This window comes from Diabrotica virgifera, chromosome 6 (assembly GCF_917563875.1).
Source record: "Diabrotica virgifera virgifera chromosome 6, PGI_DIABVI_V3a".
NCBI lineage: Eukaryota > Metazoa > Arthropoda > Insecta > Coleoptera > Chrysomelidae > Diabrotica > Diabrotica virgifera.
The window spans coordinates 168801487-168827048 of record NC_065448.1 but is presented as its reverse complement, the minus strand read 5'-3'; the positions used below and the strand labels follow the sequence as shown (position 1 = coordinate 168827048).

The 25562-nt window shown below is 30.8% G+C and overlaps 1 protein-coding gene across 5 annotated transcripts in view; it reads left to right on the top strand.

Annotated features, from left to right (window-relative positions):
• LOC114328362 (glycogen synthase kinase-3 beta) overlaps window positions 1–25562 on the top strand; it is a 202857-nt gene that overhangs the window by 24904 nt on the left and 152391 nt on the right. For 2 of the 5 annotated variants that reach the window (XM_028277198.2, XM_028277199.2), the window contains exon 2: window positions 2397–2493. The exons of the other annotated variants lie outside the window; for them this stretch is intronic. In XM_028277198.2, coding sequence (XP_028132999.1) covers window positions 2409–2493 — 85 coding nt within the window. In that variant the 5' untranslated portion in view covers window positions 2397–2408. The remainder of the gene's footprint in view (window positions 1–2396; window positions 2494–25562) is intronic. 5 annotated transcript variants of the gene reach the window in all.

Sequence of the window (25562 nt, the reverse complement as noted above, 5' to 3'; positions counted from 1 at the left end):
CGTGATGACGTAATCGATGATTTTTTTAAATGAGAGTAGGTGTTGTGTGATAGCTCATTTGAAAGGTAATTCAATTCTCTATTCAGCAATATAAACAATAACCTAATTATTTATACAGGGTGGCAAAAAAATGTTTTTCGAATTAAATAAATTACATACATTCTTCTTTTTGTCTCAATTAATTTAATTCAAAAAACTTTTTTTTGGGCACCCTGTATAAATAATTACGTTAATGTTTATATTGCTGAATAGAAAATTGAATTACCTTTCAAACGAGCTATGGTGTATTCCACGAATATACGACTGTTTTGGATTAACGCGACAACGAATATTTTAGTGTGCAACATAAGAAGTACGAAAGTATGTTGCTCTAATAATTACTCTTAAATAATAAAACAACAATATAATTTGCAATTTACTTTCGTTCTTCATATTTTGCACAGTAAAATATTCGTTGTCGCGATAATCCAAGAGGGATTCGTGGAATGGGGTATATCACACAACCCCTACTCTCATTTAAAAAAATCATCGATTACGTCATCACCCCCAGATGGATGAGGTCACTAGTATTATTATACAGTGAGGACGTTTGAGTTGGAATAAATTCATTATCTCGAGAATGGACGAATTTGAAGAGAAATCCTGATACAGGTCGATTTTTATTTTTAAATTATGATTTTTTGACATATACATGATACTAGTGACGTCATACATCTGGGCGTGATGACGTAATCGATGATTTTTTAAATGAGACTAGGAGTTGTGTGATAGCTCATTTCAAAGGTTCTTTATGTCTCTATTTCGTAATATAAACATTAACATAATTATTTATACAGTGTGTACAAAAAAATATTTATTTTATTAAATTAATTTACACAAAAAGAAGAATGTAAGCAATTTATTTAATTCAAAATACATTTTACTGCTGTCCTAAAAACAGGTAATATTGTTTATTTCACAAATAAACATTGCTTTTCGCTTAAATTCAATGTTGAAACTGCTAAGAGATAGGTGGGTGGCCGTCTTAACATTGAATTTAAGCAAAAAACAATGTTTATTTGTCCAATAAATACTTCTTTCTGTTTTCTGACAGCACTCAAATGCATTTTGTAATAAATGAATTAGTACATACATTCTTCTTTTTATCTCAATTAATTTAATTCAAAAAAAAATTTTTTGGACTCCCTGTATAAATAATTATGTTAAAGTTTATATTACTGAATAGATAATTAAATAACCTTTAAAATGATCTCATTGCTCTCATTTAAAAAAAATCATCGATTACGTCATCACGCCCAGATGGAGGACGTCACTAGTATGACATATATGCCAAAAAGTCATAATTTAAAAATAAAAATCGACCTGTCTCAGGATTTCTCTCCAAATTCGTCCCTTCTCGAGGTAATGAATTTATTCCAACTCAAACGTCCTCACTGTATATTCCAAAAAGTCCTAAGTTAAAAATAAAAATCTACCTGTCTGAGGATTTCTCTTCAAATTTGTCCGTTCTCGAGATAACGAATTTATGCAAACTTAAACGTCCTCACTGTATATTAAAGTTCTTTTGATATTACGAAAGAAGAATTATTATATGATACAGATTTTCATATTTTGAGTAAAACCTGAGGGGGTAAATAATATTTTTCTTTAACTTTTTGAGCAAAGAATATAGCAACTACAGAAAAGGTAAGATTAAGATAGATGGGTTAAGATAGAAAAGGCGAAAATAGATTAAGATATTTAGGGTGAAACCAAGAAGAGTAAACCCTCTGAGGAGTTGATCAGGGGTGGGCTCTTACAGTGGTGATGCCAAAGAGTTAATAATAATAATAAATATATATTATATATCCAAAGCAAATTAGTAATGGAGGAAATTAGAGTATTGGACAGAAATTATGGCAGGTTTTAAAGAGAATATCAAGGAAATGCGAGAGCTTTTCAGTGAATACCGGGAAATGATGAAAATACTCAAAGAAAAAAATAAAATAATGAAGGAAGAAATTCAAGAATTAAATAAGAGAGTAACGCGTTTAGAAAAAGCCAATAAAACGATGGAACAACTAGAGAAAAACAGCAAGAGAAATAACAGGAAGAGAATAAAGAAAAGCAAAAAGAGGTAATTAAAACTTTTATCAAGGACAGATTAAAAATCGAATCAAACATCACGAAGGTAACGAAGATAAACGAAAGTATGTGCATCTGAGGGGGTAAATAGTTTTCTTTAATTTTTTGTACATTTTGGGTACCTTCCATTTGTAATATGGATAAAGTGACTAAGATATTTAGAGATCTTTTTTAATACTTTCAAATTATCTCTATATTTTTTACATTATTAAACCAATTTTTTACTAGTGATTATATAGATACAATCCATTGATAGTTTATTGGATTTTTAGATAAAATTTAAAATGGCGTCGAAAAGTAAAAGAGGAAAAAGTAAAGAAATGGAAGATGATATTAGTAAACTTGTATCTACACTCAAAGTTAGGCCAGGTAATTTTATTTAAATAATTTATGCCTAGTTGCACTAACAAATCTTAAGCTCCAGCTTAGCCAAGCTCAGCTTATAGATAGGGCCGTTTTAAGTCTAACTTACGTTGCACCATAATTTTCGATTCTTATGTATGCAATCCACATGGCAATCCATTGTGGCAAGCTGAAAATTGATCTATGCTAAGACTCCATAGTACAACGCGTATGTTTTGTAAGCTGAGCTTAAGAGGCACGTCTTAAGCTTAAGATGTGTTGGTGCAACCAGCCATTAAGTTGATACAGTAGCGATCAACAGGTAGCAAAAACGCGTTCCAAGATTGCGGCTGTAATTTTTAATATTTTTTCGAGATATTTGGCACACGTATTCGTAATATAATAAAGAATGGCGGTACAGAGCCCAATTTGAAAAATATATTAATATAGCAACAAGAGTTGCTGGAAGGGGAACCTACTAACAACATAGAGCTGGAATACCGAAATGAGGAGCTCGTGGAACCCCCCTCGGTAGAAGTGAAAATATCTATTGAAAAACTAAGGAACCACAAATCTCCAGGCAGCGATGGCATCCCAGCAGAGTTATTTAAGCACGGTGGAGAGCAGATCACCAAGGTGATGCGAGAAATTGTTTGTAAAGTTTGGTCTGAGGAGCAAATGCCTGAAGAATGGAGTTTAGGCTTAATATGCCCGTTACACAAAAAGGGAAACCAACTGGAGTGCAATAATTACCGCGGAATAACCCTAAATACAGGATACAAGATATTGTCAAACATTTTACACGATAGATTGAAGCCCTATACCGAAACGTTTCTAGGAGAATATCAGGCAGGATTCAGGCGCGGACGTTCAACCATTAACCAGATATTTACACTACGACAGATCCTCGAAAAAGCGCAAGAGTTTAACATAGATATGTACCATATTTTTGTCGATTTTAAAGCGGCATATGACAGTGTCTTAAGACCAAGTCTTTACAATGCTATGAATGAGTTGGGAATTCCAAAAAAACTCATATCTATGATAAAAGTGACAATGGTGAAGATGCTATCAGCAGTAAAAATTCAAAACGAATCGTCAACCCCATTCGAAATACATAAGGGGTTAAGGCAGGGAGATGCGCTGGCGTGTCAGCTTTTTAATGTAGCCTTAGAAAAAGTTGTACGAGACGCTAATTTAGATAGCAGAGGAACAATATTTAATAGATCAGTCCAAATTCTTGCATATGCAGATGACGTGGACATTATAACAAGAACCAGGGCGAGAACTGCGGAAATCCTAACCGATCTAGTAGCAGCAGCAGAACTAATGGGGTTACATATAAATCAAAATAAAACAAAATTCATGGCGACCAACACAAACACAAGAGCTGGAAATGTTGATGCAGATCTAATCATCAATGACTAAAACTTCGAAGCGGTCAAAGAGTTCATATATCTAGGGACATCGGTTAACCCCAATAATGACACATCTGAGGAAATAAAAAGGCGAATAATAATTGCAAACAGGTGTTATCATGGTCTATCAAAGTACTTAATGTTGTTCTGAAGCTATTTTCTTGTGGCATTTTTACAATTTTAACTATTTAGAATGGGAAATAAGCCACAATATTATTAAAAAATGATTTTTATTAACGTTTCGACGCCCAAATCGGGTGCCGTTGTCAAAATACAAAATACTATTAATATAAACAAAAATGTTGTTGCTTAGTAAAAAAATTCTTCTAATAATTTATTTAATTTGACTCATTTATATCGGCAATTCAGATACATATGATACATTTTAAAGTAGAAGACTTTAAAATGATATTGCCAATATTTATGAGTTGCGTTCCTGGGACGACTTTACTGAAAGATAGTTCATTCGATTACATGAAATCAACCCCAACTCAAGAATATCCGTCACAAAAAAATCATAGCATGTGATCTGTCTTTAAAAAGACAACCACATGCAACGGTGACATTAAAATTCTCGCGTTAGAGATCTCATAGTAAATCACGAGGGAAAACCAGGAAAAAACCTCGTGATACTATCCCGACATTGTAAGTATTTGGTCTTACATTTAATTTACTCTCAAAATTAATACCAAATTCTGACTTTACTATAATTTTGTTTAAATTATAAATAATATCAATAATACATGGGTATATAAGTAATACTAAAATATAAAATATGTACTAACTCGACTATTGACTTACTAATTGTGGTATTTTCTTTCTATTGACTTCCTCTTTCAGTATGGGTATCCACATCCTACTGCATTCCACCGAGGAATTTGCGACACAATTGGTTTCGTTTAGCATAATTAGAGCCGCTTCTTTGATTTTTCTCTTTTTACTATCTGTTTCTTTCAGGACTATACTTGAATCTCTCCACTGAACTCTATGTTCATTATCCCATGCGTGTTGACATATTTGAGATCTATCAAATTCTCTATTTTTAATATAAGATTGATGTTCACTTATTCTAACGTTTAATGGTCTTGATGTTTCACCTATATAAAACTGTTCGCATTCACAAGGTATTTTATAAATACAATTCTTTGTCCTTTCTTGTTCATTGTTAGGTTTAGTTTTAGATAGAATAGATCTCAATGTGTTGGTTGTTTTGAATGTTGTTGAAATGTATTATTGATATTATTTATAATTTAAACAAAATTATAGTAAAGTCAGAATTTGGTATTAATTTTGAGAGTAAATTAAATGTAAGACCAAATACTTACAATGTCGGGATAGTATCACGAGGTTTTTTCCTGGTTTTCCCTCGTGATTTACTATGAGATCTCTAACGCGAGAATTTTAATGTCACCGTTGCATGTGGTTGTCTTTTTAAAGACAGATCACATGCTATGATTTTTTTGTGACGGATATTCTTGAGTTGGGGTTGATTTCATGTAATCGAATGAACTATCTTTCAGTAAAGTCGTCCCAGGAACGCAACTCATAAATATTGGCAATATCATTTTAAAGTCTTCTACTTTAAAATGTATCATATGTATCTGAATTGCCGATATAAATGAGTCAAATTAAATAAATTATTAGAAGAATTTTTTTACTAAGCAACAACATTTTTGTTTATATTAATAGTATTTTGTATTTTGACAACGGCACCCGATTTGGGCGTCGAAACGTTAATAAAAATCATTTTTTAATAATATTGTGGCTTATTTCCCATTCTAAATAGTTAAAAATCAAAGTACTTATCTAACAAACGTCTGTCTCAAAAAACTCGTATAAGGCTGTATAGAACATTGATAGTGCCCGTTCTCACATATGGTTCAGAGTCATGGACGCTAACTAAAACAGATGAATCCGCTCTATCAATTTTTGAAAGAAAGGTACTACGCAAGATATTCGGAGCGGTTTGTGAGAACGGAATATGGAGGCGTAGATATAACTTTGAACTGCAGAATATCTACAAGCAAACGTTTGGTGGAAAAGATATTATCACTATAATTAAGCGAAATCGCCTGCAGTGGGCAGGACATGTAGCCCGAGCCCCTGAATCGAACATGATAAAAAGGATTCTAACAGCTCAACCCGTGGGAATGAGAAGACGGGGTAGACCAAAGTTGAGGTGGATGGACGGGGTAACACAAGATGCCGAGAAGATCGGAGTCGGCAACTGGAAAGTGCAGGCAAGGGACAGAACAGAATGGCGTAGAACGCTTGAGAAGGTCGAGGCCCTCTAAGGGCTGTAGCACCATGATGATAATGATTAAAACAACGAGCCTGTACCGCCATTAAGAAGAACAAAAAAATACACTTTCTTCAAATAAACTTTTTTATCCGATGCCTAGATTTTGTGTCATTTTGGAACTACTAAAATTTTTTATTTCATTATTAGTTCCAACATGACACAAAATCTAGGCATCGGATAAAAAAGTTTATTTGAAGAAAGTGTATTTTTTTGTTCCTCTTAATGGCGTTACAGGCTCATTTTTTTAATTTTGTATTTAATTACAGAGTAATTTCCACATATTAATATATTTTTCAAATTGGGCTCTGTACCGCCATTCTTTATTATATTACGAATACTTGTGCCAAATATCTCGAAAAAATATTCAAAATTACAGCCGCAATCTTGGAACGCGTTTTCGCTACCTGTTGATCGCTACTGTTTCCTCTTAATAGAGTTTGCTATTCAGGGATGTTTGTAAATTTGTCAAGTTTTTTCATCTGTCATGTTGTATATGTTTAATGAGAACAATACGCCAAAGAGTATCCGACTATGTGTAGGTAGAGTCATTGAAACAAGAATTATTTTTAAAGTCATACATCATTGATTGCAAATTATTGAAAACTGACAAGAAAAAGAAGAATATTGAAGAAATGCATTCTGGAAATCAACCATTCATTCAGTGGTAAAGTTGAAATTTTGCACATTCAAAATAAAAGTGATCCAATTTTGTTCTGAAATTAGTTAGTAGAAAACATGATATTCTTGATGACCAATTAGACCAGTAAGGATCTGTGAAAAAACGTCTATTTTTGGATGTGAGAGGTGGCATTCGGATTTTTGCAGATAAAGTTAGGTGACACCTTCAGTAATAATAATTGACTTATGCTCCTTCTCAAATATGCCCGGAACATTAATAAAAAAATTAAAATATTTAAAAATTTCGAAAAATGTCGATTTTTTTCTGCTTTCTTTGCTAATAACTTTAAAACGATTCGTTTTGGAACAAAGTCGTAGAGAAATAAAATAAAGATAATTGAATTTTGTATGATATACGACTCGTCAAAAATGTCTTAACGTATTACCTTTTCTGCAATATAGCAATAAATACAAAATAAGGGGGCAAATTACGCCTGTTGTTATTCAATGTTTTAACCACTTTGGTGGCACTTATTAGAACCTTAGTAATTCGCTTAGGAAATTCTTTGTAACATACTTAAACCGTGGACCAAATTTAATTAAAATCGACCTAATAGATTTTGTATAATAAATTTGAAATCTAAATGTTTTTAAAAAAGTTCAAATTTTTTAAACTCTTTCTGAACAAAAAGTAGACCATTTAGAAGTTGTCTAATTTTTTTACATCTCTACCTATCTAATACACTTTACAGAATTAAAATCGGATTATTTAAGGGGCCTCAGCAATGTTTTAAACTTATAAACAATTTTTTGGCTTATAAACAAATAGCTTTGTTTAATAATAAAAAAATTAATTTTTAGCAATGCAAATAATTAAAACCGGTATAATTTGACTTAAACTTTCAAATGCTGTCAGCAGAATTGCTATTTTATTTTTAATCATAAGTTATTCGCGTTCAAAAATTGCAATTTTTCGAATTTTTGAAAGTTCCAATGCGTTTATCTCGAAAACTATGCATCCTACGAAAAAACTTGTAACTATGTAAGAACATTTTTTGCTTAGAATTACCCAAGAAATACAAAAAAATGTTTTATTTTGCGAAAAATTGATGTTATGTAATTCCTCAAGTTCTTTGTTTAAAACAGTCTTATCGACATCCGGATCAACTGTTACCCAAAAAAATCGTGTTCTACGGGTCAAAAAATACATAGAAATCTTGGGTAAGTCCATCTAAATAAAGGAGCCCGTAGCACCCCCTCCTGGCCACAGGACTAATTTGTTTATAACCCAAAAAAATGGTTTATAACTTTAATACATTGCTGAGGCTGCTTAAACAATCCGATTTCAATTCTGTAAAGTAGATTAGATAGGTGGAGTGCTTCTTTATATGTAAAAAAATTGACAAATCTTTGTATGTTCTAGTTTTTGTTGTGCAAGATTTTAAAAAATATTAATTTTTTAAAAAAAGTTTAGATTGCAAAATTATTATTCAAAATCTAGTAAGTCAATTATAATAAAATTTGGTGTACGGTTTTAGCACATTACAAAAATTTTCTAAGTGAATTAGGAAGGTTCCAAGTGTAACCTAAGTGATGGAAAATCATTGAATAAGGACAGGCTTGTTTTGCCCCCTTATTTTATATTTATTGCTATTTTGCAGCAAGGGTGATAAATTAAGACATTTTTAACCAATTGCATTTGATAGAAAATTTAATTATCTTTGTTTTATTTCTATACGACTTTGTTCCAAAATGAATCGTTTTAAAGTTATAAGCCAAAAAGTAGAAAAAAAAACGAAATTTTTTGAAATTTTGAAATATTTTATTTTTTTTATTAATGTTCCGGGCATATTTGAGAAGGAGCATAAATCAATTATTATTAACGAAGTTATCACCTAACTTTATCCGCAAAAATCTGAATGCCACCTCTCACATCCACCTAAAAACAGATCCTTACTGGTCTAAATTGCAAAACCCGTTCTCTCGTTCTAAACCCACTCATAATAGCCCAGTAAATGAATGGGAAATTCGGCGATACCGTGTAATTTTCGGGGGCAACTCCGAATTGCATGAAAATTTGGATTAAGGTTCTACTTACCCTCCACTTCAAAGTTGAAATTGTGCCGTTGGTTGCTTTTACTTGGGGAGTGACAGTCACCGGGAGTGACTTCTCGGGGGTGAAAAAACATATGTTCGAGATAAGACCAGAAATGGATAAATTGACCGATTTTAAGCAACTTTTGTTTTATAGAATTTTTTACGTAAGTCAATACTTTTCGAGTTATTTGCCATTGAAAATGTTGATTTTTCGACAAAAAAACTACGTTTTCAGACGGTTTTTCGCAAATAACTCAAAAAGTAAATATTTTATCGAAAAAAATATCCTTAGTAAAAGTGTAGCTTATAAAAAACTCAAAAAATGGTATATTGGTAAAGTCTATCAATTAAATAAAAACAAAGTTGTAGCTCATGAAAAATACGTTCTTATTCGTCTAATTCCAAATCGAATATTTCAAGGTGAAATCACCGAAAAATTAAGCACTTTTCGGGAAAAACCCATTTAAACTTTTTTAAAGTGTTTATAAAAAGATTTGTTTTAATTGTTAATAAAAGTTTTAGCATTAAAAATAAGCGAGTTACGTTCAAAATAAAGTTGCCCTCTTTTTTTTGTAAAAAATCATGAAAATCTCGCCGTGTTTAGCTCCCCAAATGAAATTAATCGCTACCGCTTTACAAACGATTTATTTACCTATCTATTTTTTATATGATCTATCAGTCTCACCGGTTTAAAGTGTTTATTTTTGAAAGGATTATAATTGACAAAGCTTGAATGGGTCACTAATCACGAGTGTATGCAAATCGTGAACAGCCATATCTTAACCAATTTTTATCTTACGCAGAAACAAAATGAAACTAGCATATTTATAATAGCAAAACCTACATTTCTTTACTCTTTAAGATTTTTCTTATCATTAATACTTTTTTTATTTTAAAAAAATGAAATTTTTCAAAAATTTTTAGAAAATTTTTTTTTACTATACACCAAATGTTTTCAAAAATAAGCACTTCAAACCAATCAAACTTACAGATCCTATAAACAATACACATATAGTTAACATAGATGGTAAATCCAAACGATTAATTTCATTTCGGGTGCTAAATAGAGGGAGGTTTATAACCGAATAACTCGAAAGGTATGAACTTACGTAAAAAACTTTATAGAACAAAAGGTGCTTAAAATAAGTCAATTTATCCATTTCCGGCCTTATTTTAAACACGCGTTTTTCACCCCCGAGAAAAAGCAACCAACGGCACAAATTCATCTTTGAAGTGGAGGGTAAGTAGAAGCTAAATCCAAATTTTCATGCAATTCGGAGTTGCCCCTGGAAATTACACTTCAAAACGGTCATTTATGGGGCTATAAATAATTTTGCACATTTTAAAATACTTCACCTAGTGAAGTGACATTAAAGCTGAAACCATTATCCTGAATTTCTTAAATTGGTTTTATGAACATTCAGGAAACCATAATTTTCAGTTTCTGCAGTTTTGTGCATCTTCAATTTTGATCATCTACCTACAATATTGATTATCCGCATTTCATTAAGGGGCTATCCTAGTGTAAAAGTACGAAATTCATATACTTTTTTTGGGAATTTCTAAAATAAAAAGTACTGTACCAATTTTTTTGAAAATTTGCATGAACATTGATTATAAAAAGAAGTACATGCAAAACAATTTTCATAAAAAAATATTGAAAATTAAACAATTTATGCGCCATCTACTAACACCGTGAAAATAAAAACATGGCCCAACTACTGCAGTGATTGGAACTAATAGAGATCCTGAGTCATAAAATTTCAAAGTGATTATTGAAGTATAAGATATTTCATATACCCTCAACTAGGATTTTTGAAAAATATTAAAATTTGGAAAAATGACGAAGTGTTGAAATTTTTTTTAAAATTAGTTAAAAATTTTAAAATTTAAAACATTTTCAGTTTCAAAAGCCGCCAAATTTTAGTAGGTGGTTTTTAGTTTATTCAATAGCGATCGTTATATTATAATATATGAAAAAATGTTTTTCTGACAGAAACGTCGGGAAAACGTCCCATGAATTTTGTCGGAGAGAACTTTCTATTGATTTTTTTACGTTTTCATTAAACTCTCATGTAAAAATCAGGCTGCTGGTCAGACATATTTCTCGGCATTTGACATGTTCTACGTGTCGAACTTGTTAAAATGCCCAAAATTTTTGTCGGACAAACATTTTTTCATATAAAAACAACCTACTAGTTTTCACAATCATAAACTTGTCAGGATGACACGTTTATCATGTTCCACAATTAAAGCTTCCCTGTTCCAGTGTTCCCCTACATCAAAGTTTGTCCGACTAGACACCGTTAAACTATGAACAAATTTTCAGCTTGCTATTAATAAACTATCTTTTGGTACGCGGGATCCAGGACTATAATTTTTGGTGGTGCAAAACTTTTGCGGTTGAATATATTACTTACTGTGTTACCTATAGCATATAACGTACTAGACTTTTTCTCTGTTGTATAGGCCGTTTCAAGACTTTGACGTTTATGACACTAATATGAAAGCTGGGAGGCAAGCATTGAAATTATTTATATTTGTACCGCATTGAGTTTCTTGAGTTTTTTACGTTTAATAGTTTTTCTATAAAATAGTTATTGTTGTTATAAAATAGTGGTTTATATAATTGTTTTTATATAATAGTTTAATCGTTGTATAATAGTTTTTTATAGTTGTATTTTCCGAACATTTTGCTGTTGACTTCGTGTAGCTTCTAGCTGTAGAAGTACTTTAACGACTGTATTTAGTTTTAAGCAGTGAATAAATAAACATCGTACTTCAACAGCGTAGGTGAGAACATCGTTAAAGTATAGAACAATTATTAATAGTGTAGTAGTAATATTAATTATTATTTAATAAATATAGTTAGAGTTATAAGGATATTGTGAGTTCCTAGTGCATTTATATGGAGGTGGATACTGAGGGGAAACCCCCTCCTCAACCAGATCCTGGAGAAAATATAGATCCTGTAAATCAGATAAGTGGTTCAAATAATTTAAATTTAGTTATAGATTCTCCTTTAATAAATAAACATGCAAATGAACAAAACAACAAAAATCAGTTTGTATCGAAAGAAAAGTTTGTAGATTCTAGTTTAAATCCAACACCGAGTTTATCGGTTTCTAATGACAACGATAAAAAAGATAAAACAACATTATTTTATCAGTCTACGGACACGGCTCCTTTTCAAATTTATATTGAAAACAATACGGATAATTATACAGGGCAGTTAAATGCAATAAAAATTGGAGAAATAATATTAACATCATATCCGCAATTAGATAATAAAATAAAACAAATACAGTCTATAGGGAAAAATCGTATTCGGGTATTGTTGAAAGATTATTTAAGTGCTAATATATTAATAAAATCACACATTTTAAAAAATAAAAATTTGTCTGCATACATTCCTAAATTTTTAATATTTCGTTTGGGAATTATTAGACACATTGATAAAGATTTACCAGTTGATTATTTGAAAAATAAAATTAGGGCCTATGATTTTCATCGTAAATTTGAAGTTGAATTTGTTAAAAGAATGAATCGAAAAATAAAAAATTCAAATAACGAAATAGAATTAATACCCACAAGTACCATTTTGGTTTCTTTCAAAAGTCAAACTCTACCTAAGTATGTAGAAATAAATAAGGTTCTTTACGAAGTAGAAGTTTATAAACAAAGGGTTGTAATGTGTAATAATTGTTATCGTTACGGACATATTGGTAAGCAATGTCGTTCTAAAATAAGATGCTTGAAATGCTCTCAGAATCATGACACAGTAACCTGCTCATCAGAAGAAGTTACAGTAAAGTGTTTTTCTTGCAATGGAAACCATTTTACAAACGATTTTAGTAGATGTCCAGAATACAATAGACAAGAAAAAATTAAACAAATTATGTCACAGTCAAATTGTTCCTTCAAGGATGCAAATAGTAGTGTTCCTAAAAAAAGTTACGCTGATATAGTATCTAAGCATTTAACTACAACCACAATTGATAATAAAATAGTTAATTCTAATCTAGAACAAAATTCATTATTAAATTCAGTTAATGTTCATGTACCGTCTACATCGTCCAAGTCATTTCCACCAATATCGTACCAGTCCAATACGCGACCCATTTCTCAACGATCAAATCCACATTCATATTCTCAAGCACAATTAAATAGCTTTCCAAAAAAAAGTAAAAGATCGTATCCTTTATCTCCCGATCCTACATTGTCAGAGCACCAGTCCATTGTTAGTTCAGTCAACCTTCCGTTTAAAAAAGGAGGAATTTTGAGCACAGAACAATATCTTTCCAATATCCAAAAAGAAAATAATTCAGAAAACGAAGGTAACGAAATTTCAAACTTAATTTTTCAGATAGTTTTATCAACCATAAATATAATAAAGAGCAAAAATAAATTCGATATACAAGAAAACGAAATTACAAATATTATTAAAGCTAGTTTAAATAACCTTTTTGAACATGGATCAGATAACTCTTTGTCAATGGAATCTTAAATCGGCAAATTCAAATAAAGAAAACTTACAATATTTGTTAAATGAGAAAAACATTGATATAGCTTGCTTGTCAGAAACTAGATTTACATCCAATAAATATTTTAATCTTCCAGGCTACAATATTGTGAGGGATGACCGTTTGGACCGCAGTGGTGGTGGAACGGCCATCCTTATTAAGTCGAAACTTTTGTATACGGAACTACCGATCTCTGTTCTCCTACCTAATTGTAATCAAACATCCATTATTGTAAAATGTAATGATAAAAAATATATTACTATTGTATCGCTATACGTTCCACCAAAAACTAAAATTTCTTTGCATATTTGGGATAAATTCTTCAGTTCTTTTAAGCCACCTGTAATCTTTACAGGAGATTTTAATTCGCATAATATTGCTTGGGGTGGGCCAAACACAGACTGCTACGGCATAACACTTATGAAAGCCCTAGATCGAAATAATCTTGTCTATCTAAACGATGGAACAGCTACATTTATAGGAAATTATTTACAAACTCAGTCAGCTATCGATTTGACAATTTGTTCTCCTTGTATAAAACATTTACTACATTGGCAAGCATTGAAGGATCTTTACGGGTCTGATCATATTCCATGCATTACACAAATATATATGTCTCCCAAAATTAATAAATCATTATCTTGTAGAAAATGGAATATTAAAAAGGCTAACTGGGATCTATATTATATGGAGTCCCATGAACAGTTTAGTAAAACAGAAGTTGGTGATTACAATTCTTTTATACAAATTGTAGAAACCACAGCAAACCTTTCTATACCTAAATTTAAATCCAATCAATGTTCAAATAAAAATAAACAATGGTGGAATGAAAAATGCCAGTATTTAGTACAGAAACGAAAAAATAGTTTTCATAAATATATGAATAATCCCACATTAGATAATTTGTTAGAATATAAAAGAACTGATGCTATAGCAAAAAAAACTTTTAAGCAAACTAAAAAAGATAGCTGGATAAATTATTGTAAATCTCTCAATAGATCAGTACCCCTTAAGACTATATGGAAAAAGGTAAATAACTTTAAAAATCGCAAAATCTCTAATCAAACTCAATCAGATCAAGAAGAATGGCGAGCGGAATTTCATAACATTTTAACTCCTCCATATGTATCACCTGATCCAATATTTCTTGACTGTCCAGGGGTGACAGAACATCATAGTAGTGTCAATTATCTCACCAATCAGTTTTCAAAACAAGAATTAGATATGGCATTTAAAAAGTCTGCCAATACAGCCCCAGGTTTTGATAATATGCATTATTCTATGTTGTTTAATCTTTCTAAACCAGGAAAAATTTTGCTTCTAAATCTACTAAACGATATTTGGTTAAATAAAATCGACATACCTTCACAATGGAAAAACTATATTTTAGTTCCCATACTTAAGCCAGGAAAACCAAAAAATCAAGCATCGTCATATAGGGCCATTTCTTTATCATCATGTGTTTTAAAAACATATGAAAGAATGATAAAATCACGACTAGAATTTTTTTTAGAATCTAATAACCTTATTCATAGTTCTCAATTTGGGTTTCGAAAAAAAAAATCGGCATATGAAAACCTGGCCAATATTGTTACAGATATTCAACTATCACTTTCCAATGACCAGTCAACATCAGCTTTATTTTTAGACATAAAAGGGGCATATGACAACGTAAAATTAGATATATTATATTTAAAAATGTGTCAAATGGGAATTCCTCAAAGTCTAGCTAAACACGTATATATTCTATACAACAACAGAAATCTATTTTTCAGAGAAAATAACTCATTCTCTGAATGCAGACAAACATCTATGGGGCTGCCACAAGGTGGTATATTAAGTCCTATATTATATTTAATTTACTCAAGTGATTTAATTGTTGACATCCCACAAAATGTATCTATTTTGCAATATGCCGATGATATTGTTATTTACACTCGTCACAAATCCATTGAAATAGGCCATAAGCAACTTAATTATGCAGTAAAAAATTTAGACAATTGGACTTTCAATAATGGCTTATCAATTTCCGAAGAAAAATCAGTATTAGTTACTTTTACAAGAAAAAGATTTCGTTGTCCTTCTCAAATAAAGTTATCAAAATATGTATTTCCTTACAAATCTTCTATTAAATTTTTAGGAGTAATTTTAGATTGTAAATTAAATTGGAAAGAACACATAAATTATGTAATCAAAAGAACAGAAAATAGTGTAAATTTATTAAAAACTTTCAGTCATTCCTCCTGGGGAGGAGATCCAAAAATAATGTTACTGTTTTATAAAACACTTGTCAGATCTATTTTAGATTATGGTTCTTTATTTTACCATTCAGCAGCGGAATCAAATCTTAAAAAAATAGATCAAATAAAAAACAAATGTCTTCGACTCAGTATTGGATACTTGGGAAGCACGCCTATAGACGTCATGGAAGCTGAAACATGTGAACCACCACTGAACCTGCGTAGAAGATTTTTGTCTGACAAATTCGTATTAAAGTTAAGTTCTCAGAAATCTAAGGTGTTGGCTAAAATATCCAGTTTAGCCAGTATGGTTTTGACATATAAATATTGGGAGAAGAAAAAAACACCGTTATTAGTTGAAAGTTTTATTACCAATGTACACAGATATGAACAACTTTATCAATCCAATGGTATCCCTTTATGGAATTATCCCTATGAAATGTTTCTATATCCAGTAAAGACTCATATTAATGTTAGATACTTGTGTCAAAACAGTGATATTATACAAAAAGAACATTATCGGGAATGTACAGTTAAGTGGAAAGAGTATGGAAAAATTTATACTGATGGATCGAAATCGGAACATGGAGTTGGTTGTGCCGTTTGTTACCCTTCTAAAAATATTAAGTTAATATACAAACTACCAGAAATGTTGTCAATTTTCAGTGCAGAGCTTATTGCCATAAAACTAGCAATTAGTATGTGTTTAGAACAAGAAGATGATAAATTTGTTATATTCACAGACTCTAAAAGTTCTGTAGAAAAACTTAAAAACCTTTGTTTAAATCCTAATTTAAATTATATACTTCTTGATATTTTGGAATTGTATCACAATGTATTAAGTATGGGAAAACAAATTTATATTTCATGGATCAAAGCCCATTCAGGTATAGAAGAAAATGAAGAAGTGGATTCTTTAGCAAAAAATGGTGCGAAAAAGGGAAGAATACTCGGATCAAAAATACCAGAGTCTGACTTTATTCCAATTTTTCGAAAGGAACTAAAGGAAAATTGGCAGCTAAAATATGAATTAGGAGAGAAGGGACAGTTTTTTAAGAATATACAACCAAAAATAAGGGACAAACCATGGTTTGAGAATATATGTAATCGTTCAATAATTCGGATTATAAGTCGAATGCGCTGTAATCATGCCTTATTTCCCGTGTATAAATGTAAAATAGGTTTGTTAGATAATAATAAATGTCTTTGTGATGAAATTGCCGATTTACAACATATTATTTTAGAATGTCCTTTAAAAAAATTAGAAATTGACAAGCTTTATCAAAATTTAATATCTTACAATATGAAATTTCCAATAAATGTTTCAAATCTATTGACATTAGAGGATAATAGTATTTATAATATTATATATCAGTATGTAAAATCTACTAACATTACATTGTAAGCAGTATTGCGACAGACAAAAAAAATTTTTTCATTGTAAGCCTAAACCGAAAAAATAATTAAAAAAATAAATAAAAAAGACAAACAACAAAATAAAATATGTACTAAAAAATAAAAAAATAATAATAATATAAAAAAACAAAACAATAAAAAAATACATAAATCCTAAAAAAACGAAGAGAAATAAAAAAATTAAAAAAAAACCAAAAAAAAAAACAAAAAAAATACATAAAAAAATAATAAAAATATGCACACAAAATCATTAGGCATTTACTAACATACCAATATTGTATTGTATACAAATTATTGTTACTCAATGTACCACGTATATAAATGTAAGTATAAGTAAGCAATGGTTGATAAAACTATAAGAAAACATGACTGGCCTTTTGGCTACGCCAGTGCCATTAACTTAGTTAAAAAAAAAATAAATAAACATAAGTGAATATTTTCAAAAGCTGTTGGTATATAGATATAGATCCATTTTCCCTCAAGGGGTATGAGTTAACCTACAGTAGAAAAAGTTTTTCAAGGGTAACTAACAACATGGACATAGTTACTTATATGGACATAGTTTTTTTGTATTTAGAGCTTAGTAATAGTTTTTAGAATAGAATAGAATAGAATAGAATTATGCTTTATTATCATGAAAAATTTAACAATTTTATAGACAAAGCTTACAAGAATCATAAATAAAAACAATAACAAATACAATTTACTAAAATTATACAAATCGTCAATATAAATAAAACATAATAAAGTCCAATAAAAATCAGTAACAATCTATTGCAAAATTTAAAAAAAATTGCAAATTGCGTAATCTACCTTAAGAAATTTAATAAGTGATTTAATAAGTTAGGCTGCTGCATATGACACTCAAATATAGATTAAGATTCTACTTATACATAAGAATACTGTAATTTCTTAGTTATTGGTTAAGAAACTCTGCTATTAAATAATATGGTCTTTCAGATAAATAGGCTTTTGTCATTTTACGGAACTTGGGGAAAGATGTTGCAGATTTAAGTTGTAGAGGGAGATGGTTGTATAGTTTTTTTGCAGAATATAATATAGATTTCTTTACTAACTCACTGGACGGGATCGGTAAATAGATGTCAAAAGTAGAATTTCTGGTGGAATAGTCATGTCTAGGTCTTTCTGGAAAGACATGTAGATGTTTACGAATTAAACAAACAGTTTCTAAAATATATAAAGAAGGTAATGTTAGAATTCTGTGATCTTTAAAGTAGCTTCTGCAATGTGTTGTTCTTCTGAGGCCAAACAGATATCTGATTGCTCTTTTTTGCAATTTAAAAATAACATCGGATTGGGCAGCTGTACCAAAACCCCAAAAAGGCAGACCATATCGAAGATGGGACTCGAACAATGAAAAGTATGTTATTTTGGAAGAGGCTACTAAGACTACTTGGCTTTTACTAAGAATGATTTTACTATTAAATGAAGGCATTCAAGAGTTTAAATTCTTACAAATATTTTGAGGTAGGATTTGTATATAATTGTGGAGTTATAAAAATAAATAATTTCATCATAGTGGTTGGTACTGTAGGTTTAAATTTTATTAGCTCTAATAATGCATGGTTCACCTCAGATATCTTCAAAAATTGCCTTTTTAAAGAATTTGTACCTGCAGTGAAAAAATTTCAAGAGAAGAAACTGGGAATCTGCCGGAAGAGGTGAAATGTTTTTTGATTTTAGACAACGCTCCTGCTCATCCCTCTGAAAATATTCTATGATCAAAACATGGCAACTTTAGTTTTATGTTTTTGCCAAAAAATACAACATCGCTTATTCAACCCATGGATCAGGAAATAATTTTAGCAACAAAACTAATATATCGCAGAAAGTTTTTAGATGAAGTAATTTTATGATGAAGATAACACAGAAGATACAAGAGGGCAGCATACTTTGCAAAACTTAACTGTTACAATTTGAAATCAACAATTTATTAAGTTTGCTACAGCATGGAAAGGCAAACATTAAGGGGTTACATAGGTCTTGCGGGTAAAAAAATGACTTTTTAAAAGAATTATATCTTGGAAACTAAAAATTATTTTTATTTATAATTGGAACATGTAAAAGTATAGTACTCTCAAAAAAATTTCAGCCAAAAATATTCATTTTTGTAGAGTTGACTGCAATTTTTCGACAACAGCCCTTTTTTGTGGTGAGCAGCATAACAAGTCCAGTCTCGTCTGAAATCAAAAAGTTTCTTGTAGTTTATACCTCTGGCTAGTGAATGAACGAAGGATTTTTATTAGATAAGGTCGTTTTTGTTTTATAAAAAAAACTACTTTAAAAATGGTCATTTTTGAAAAAATGAGAAAAATTGGAGTCGAAAATGTGTTAAAACTTATGTAAAATCTTCAAATTTCATTTTTTTAATTCCTTCGTTCATTCACTAGCCAGAGGTATAAACTACAAGAGAATTTTTGATTTCAGATGAAACTGGACTTAGTTATGCTGCCCACCGCAAAAAAAATTACAGATCGAAAAATTAAACTCTAAAAAAATAGATATTTTTGGCTGAAACTTTTTTTGAGACTACCTTAAGTACTATACTTTTACATGTTCCAATTATAAATAAAAATAAATTTTAGTTTTCGAGATATAATTTTTTTAAAAAGTCACTTTTTTTACCCACAAGATCTATGTAACCCCTTAAAAAAATGTTTGGAAGAATTTGTTTGATGGCCAAGATGCATACATATATTTAGAAGCCTGATTTCTGATTTCTGTATTATAATACATAATAATACCGAAGAGGAAGTAACCCTAAGCGCCGGACTCTTGCGATTTGTAGTCGTGAAGATTGAACACATTCTTTCAAATAGAAGTCAATCCATGATTATTTAGTCACAAATGGATTGACTTGTATTTGAAACAATGTGTTCAATCTTCCTGACTACAAATCGCAAGTGGAGTCCGGCACTAATAACACCAAAACATTCCATGTATGTTCCTAGAAGGTACACACAGGACATTGAAAAAATTCCTGGAATATCCCCAAAAACACAAGAACGTTCTCTGAACATCCCAGGAAAATCCTGTGTCAGCATTTTAAACATTACCTGAATGTCATATTGGAACATTCCATGAATGTCCACGAATGTTCTTTGTTCATTCAAAATATATTTTTTAGACATTCCCTAGATATACCAGAAATATATCCATGCTGATGTGACAATACCTCCTATCTGTTTTTCATGAGTTTTGTAGGAGAGATGGAAAAACACGTTTTAAGGTCACCTCCTGTTTTCATACAGTCGGAAAAATGAAAGAATACCCATGAACGAACATATAAATCACGCTATGTATTTTCCTGTCACCGTGTCATAAAGAACATTGTCCAGTGCAAGTACATGTAATAATAATTATTACATGTACTTGCGCTGGCCAATTTTTTGTGTGACACGGTGACAGGAAAATACAACGTGTTTTATATGTTCGTTCATGGATATTCTTTAATTTTCTCTACTGTATGTAAGTTTTGACTTGTTTTGTAGTACATAGATAGTTTAAAACAAGTCAAAAAATATCATATGAAAACAGGAGGTGACCCTAAGACAAGTTTTTAGTCTCTCTTACAAAACTCATGAAAAAACAGATAGGATGTATTGTTACATCACTGAAGATATGTGGCCATACCAAATAATACATCCTTGATAAATATAAACATTTTTATTGAACAAAATCTTTTCATACATTTTTTTAATGTAATTTACTGATATTCCTAAATATTTTAAAAAATGTGTCACATTTGCTTTGTAAACCTTTCTTTTGCCTTTCGTAGCCACATATTCCGTTTCCTTCCTGGTTTTTTGTAGACCACTTCTCTCAGCTGATTCTAAAAAAAAATTAAAATAAATGGTAATTTTTCTATCCTTTACAATTAACAATCAGAAGAAATATTTACAGGTAATAATATGCATAAATAATAATATTTTGTATTTTGACCATGACGTCTGATGTGGAAGTCGAAAGGTTAATAAAATTATTTTTTCAAGTTAAATTGTGGCTTATTTCCCAATTAGAATAGTTAATTACAAAAATGCCTCAAATAACTAGCTTCAGAACAATAAATAATTCGTTTCATACCAACATTCGTTCAAAGTCAATTATACCTGTAGTATTTCCATGAAAAGATTCTTAAAGTGAATTTTGCATAGTTTTCTTTAAAATATCTCTGTCAGGCCAGAACACAAAATTTTTTAACCTAAGACACATTATATACAAAGTATTTTTGCAATAAGTTGATACCGAGTAGGGTGAAATACTAAACCTATATCCCAAATCTTATAATCTAAGTTTAAGCTTAGTTTAGCTAAAGTAAGCAATACTTGATCACTTGGTGACAAAACAGTATTTTGATGGTATTTGATAAATGGTGTAATATAATTTAAAGCTATTTTAAAAACATTGTAATTTGCTAAACCAGTATAATTTTTAGATTTGGCATCATCATTTTCTATACTTTCAGAAGATAAAGCTAGTTTCTTAAGCGGATATTTAAAATCCTGTGTTAATGTTAATGACATAAAATTTGTTAATTTTTCCATTGTACTATCTGTTTGGCTATTCAGCAAAATCTTGTCTTCTACTATAGCTTCTATACCAAATAACTGCTAACTACCACTAACTATCCACTGTTTCTAAATCTACTAAAGTAACAGTAACCTATCATTAATGAAAAATGTGTAAAATCGTAGTCCAGTGTCTTATAAATCATTTCAAGAGGAATAAAAAAAGCAATTTTTTCTTGTAGGTAGCCTTTTAATTCTCCTTTGATACTGCTCCATTTTAGATTTTGGGGAACTCATTTCATTGTGTTTATATACCCCATATTTATTGAAGGAACCCAATCTGGATTGTTATTATCAGTTAAGTCGGCTGGTTTTCCTAAAAGATTAGAATGAACATCTTCAAAAATCGTTATGTTCAAATGTAGTAACTTACCAGATATAAAATGATTACAGGAGACAGGAGAATTTTCATTTTGCTAGTAAAACCTTTACATTTTATTGCATTTTACCATTGTTGTTGTCTCTCAGATGATATAACTTATTTAGTTCAGTTTTGTGCAGAGCCGGATTTAAGGCAGTGGGGGCCCCTGGGCAGAATTGGTGTGGGGGCCCCTGGGCAGAATTGGTGTGGGGCCCTACCTCCTACCATTAAACAAATTGTTATGACTATGGTATGGTTAAAGTCCGGGTACTTTTCGAGATTTTTTAACTGAAAATTCCTTGATTATGTCGGGCATGTCTAGTTGCTTTAAGGTATTGTGTTCAATGCTCATTATAAAGAGATGGTTCAAACGCTCTTGGCCTATCATAGACCGATCTCTCTCCACTGCAGTTAGTTACCATCAGAACTAAATATAAACGAAGTGTCACTACAACGTTTGGAACCGCATCATTCACATTTTTCTCTTTTAAGCGTCGGTCGTCAGTACATTTGAAGTTCTTTACATATATTTGATGAGCCGATTTCCTCTTTAAATGAATTGAAAAATTCTACAAATTGTAATAGTTTGACACCTAGTTTTTTATCTAAATCATTACTATAATTGTCGGTAACCTTCAGTGAGTGAGCTTCATTTTCATTGGGAGTTAAATTTTCCAAATAATGTAAAAATCCAAAATTGGAATGAATGGATTCATATGCCGAAAGTCTATGACTTGAAGAGGAAATGAAGTGATCTATAATAGCTATAAAATTTTGAGTCCTAAATTTCTCTGATGTTGTCATTTCAGTCTCTGAAGTATCCCTTGAAAGAATATAAATTTTTTAATTGATTTAAGTGCTGCCACTCCTGAATTAAAGTCAATATTTGGTTCTTGGAGAATACGACTTGTGCTGTTTGTCCTCTCTAAGATTTCATTCCAAAATATTGCACATATCCCTGTTTTCAGTAAACACACTCGATTATCCAAACCATTTGTATCGCTACGAGTTTCAAATTGTTGCCCATCGTCTTTTGAAATTTTGGATAATACTCCTTTAATCCGATTATATCCTTTAATTAGTTCTTTTGCGGCATCACTTCTAGACGACCATCTAGTAGTATTTACTCTTTTTTATGAACAATAATATTTCTGCCATGGTCGGCGTTGCTCTCGCTTAAAGACGTTTTTAAACATTCGATTAACAAGTTGTATCTATATGTAGAGGAAATGAAAAATACATAGGGTTCATACAGTCCTTCCACGAAATCAAAGAATTCTATGGCAGCAGCACAACACTAGCAACTAAATTTAGAGAGTTGGCGACACATGGAATCTACAACACCAAGATATTGTGTTATCTAAATTTTAGCTGAACACCATTGTATTTTCCAGTCATAACTGACGCATTGTCGTAGGACTGTCCCCTGCAGCTTTTCAAATCGATATCATCTTCTTGCAAGAATGTCTTAAATATATCTTCTGCTTTATGACCGTAATTTGCCAAAAATACATTTTTAAGGAGAGAAACCTTCCATATAACGAAATATTACAGTTAATTGATTGACAAAAATTATTCTATGTGAATAATGTGCTGATTTTTTTAAGTTTGGGGCTTTGTGGGGGCCCCCAAAATGTGGGGCCCCGGGCAGCTGCCCAGCCTGCGCCCCCTTAAATCCGGCCCTGGTTTTGTGCTTAAAATGTAACACTGATGGTAAGTGGTAAAAGTTAACTTTATCAGGATTACTTTGCATTTTACACTTCAAAACACAACACCAATGAGGCATATTATCTTTCTAAATTAATACTTCCAGAGAAAATGTTAAATTGATCTTTGTACAACACAAAATTGCAAAGAACACAACTAAAATGATCTAAAACCATAAGAACCTGATAGAATAACATTGAATGTTTGACTCCCGGTAGCCATATTGATTTAATTTTGACAGCATCTTGAAACGGCCTATTAACCCATTAAACACTGTAGAATTTTCATCTGATAAGAATAAAAAAGCGTGCACACGCACGTCTGAAAACGCGATTTAAAAAAAATGTTTTCCGTAACCTTGGTTTATATTTATCCTTATACATCCCGACACACTTTTTATTTCAGTATTTTTATGTTGGATATTCGAAATGTGTCAAGCTTTGTGTTTTGCAATTGTTTGCGGAGAGATCATTATGATGTTTTCCAATGAATTGATCAAGGTCGGAATAGCATAGATATTTGTTGCGGGAAATATTGAATTTGTATGAAAAGTTGAATTGTAGTATGTATTTGCCGTTTTGAAATTAACCTAAATAGTTTCAGTTTATAGATACATACACTGCGAGACATAAGTTGGTAATATAGAAAATTATGCTCATTTTCATAGTCGATTTTTTCGTGAACAATGAATAACGTATTTCGCTATTTTTTTATTATTTTAGGTTTTTCTTTAGTAGTGACGCAGTTGTGCAAAGGTTTACTCAAACTTCTTTTTTTTTTGTACTCATACCGGGTAGAAGAAAACAAATGTTTTTCTTATGATAAGTTTGAAACACCCTGTATGGAGACGAGGTAAAAAAGTGAGTCTAGTCTACATCGGAATCGTATGTAGTCTTATGTTTTGTGAACATTTTATTTTTTTAATGTTAGTCCAGGAACCGAAGCTTTTCACCTCGCAATTTTTACAGAATGGATCGATTTGCTTGAGAATTTGAGAATATGTAAGTAGTGGATAGTCCAAGGATCAATGTCTATATGATGCCGAAAGGCGCTTTTACCATGGGGGTGGTTTTCACCCCGTCTCGGGGTGGAAATTTTTTATTATACAGGGTGTAACAAAAATACAGGTCATAAATTTAATCGCATATTCTGGGGCCAAAAATAATTTGATTTAACCTAACTTACCTTAGTACAAATGTGCACGGAAAAAAAGTTACAGCCCTTTGAAGTTACAAAATGAAAATCGATTTTTTTCATTATATCGAAAACTATTCGATATTTTTTATTGAAAATGAACATGTGGTATTCTTACGGCAGTAGTATTTTAATAAAAAATTATAATGACATTTGGACACCCCATAAAAATTTTATGGGGGTTTGGTTCCTTTAAACCCCCCAAACTTTTGTGTACGTTTCAATTTAATTATTATTGTAGAGCCATTAGTTAAACACAAGTTTTAAAAAACTTTTTTGTCTCTTAGTACTTTTTTCAAAAGTCAGTTTTTATCGAGATATTTGAATATTTATCAAATCCACCACATATTTGTATATGGTAAAGTACGGTTATAGAGACTTGGTAATAATATGAAAATTTATTTATGATTTACATTTTTAAGTATATTTTGAACCATATTAAAAAAGAAGCCACATCTTGATAAAAGATGCTTTATCAAAAAAATACAAGGAGGCAAAAAAGTTTTAAAAACACTGTGTTTAACTAATGGTACCGCAGTAATAGTTTAATTGGAACGTACACAAACATTTGGGGGGTTTAAAGGAACAAAACCCTCATACAATTTTTATGTAAACATATTTAAAAAGAAGC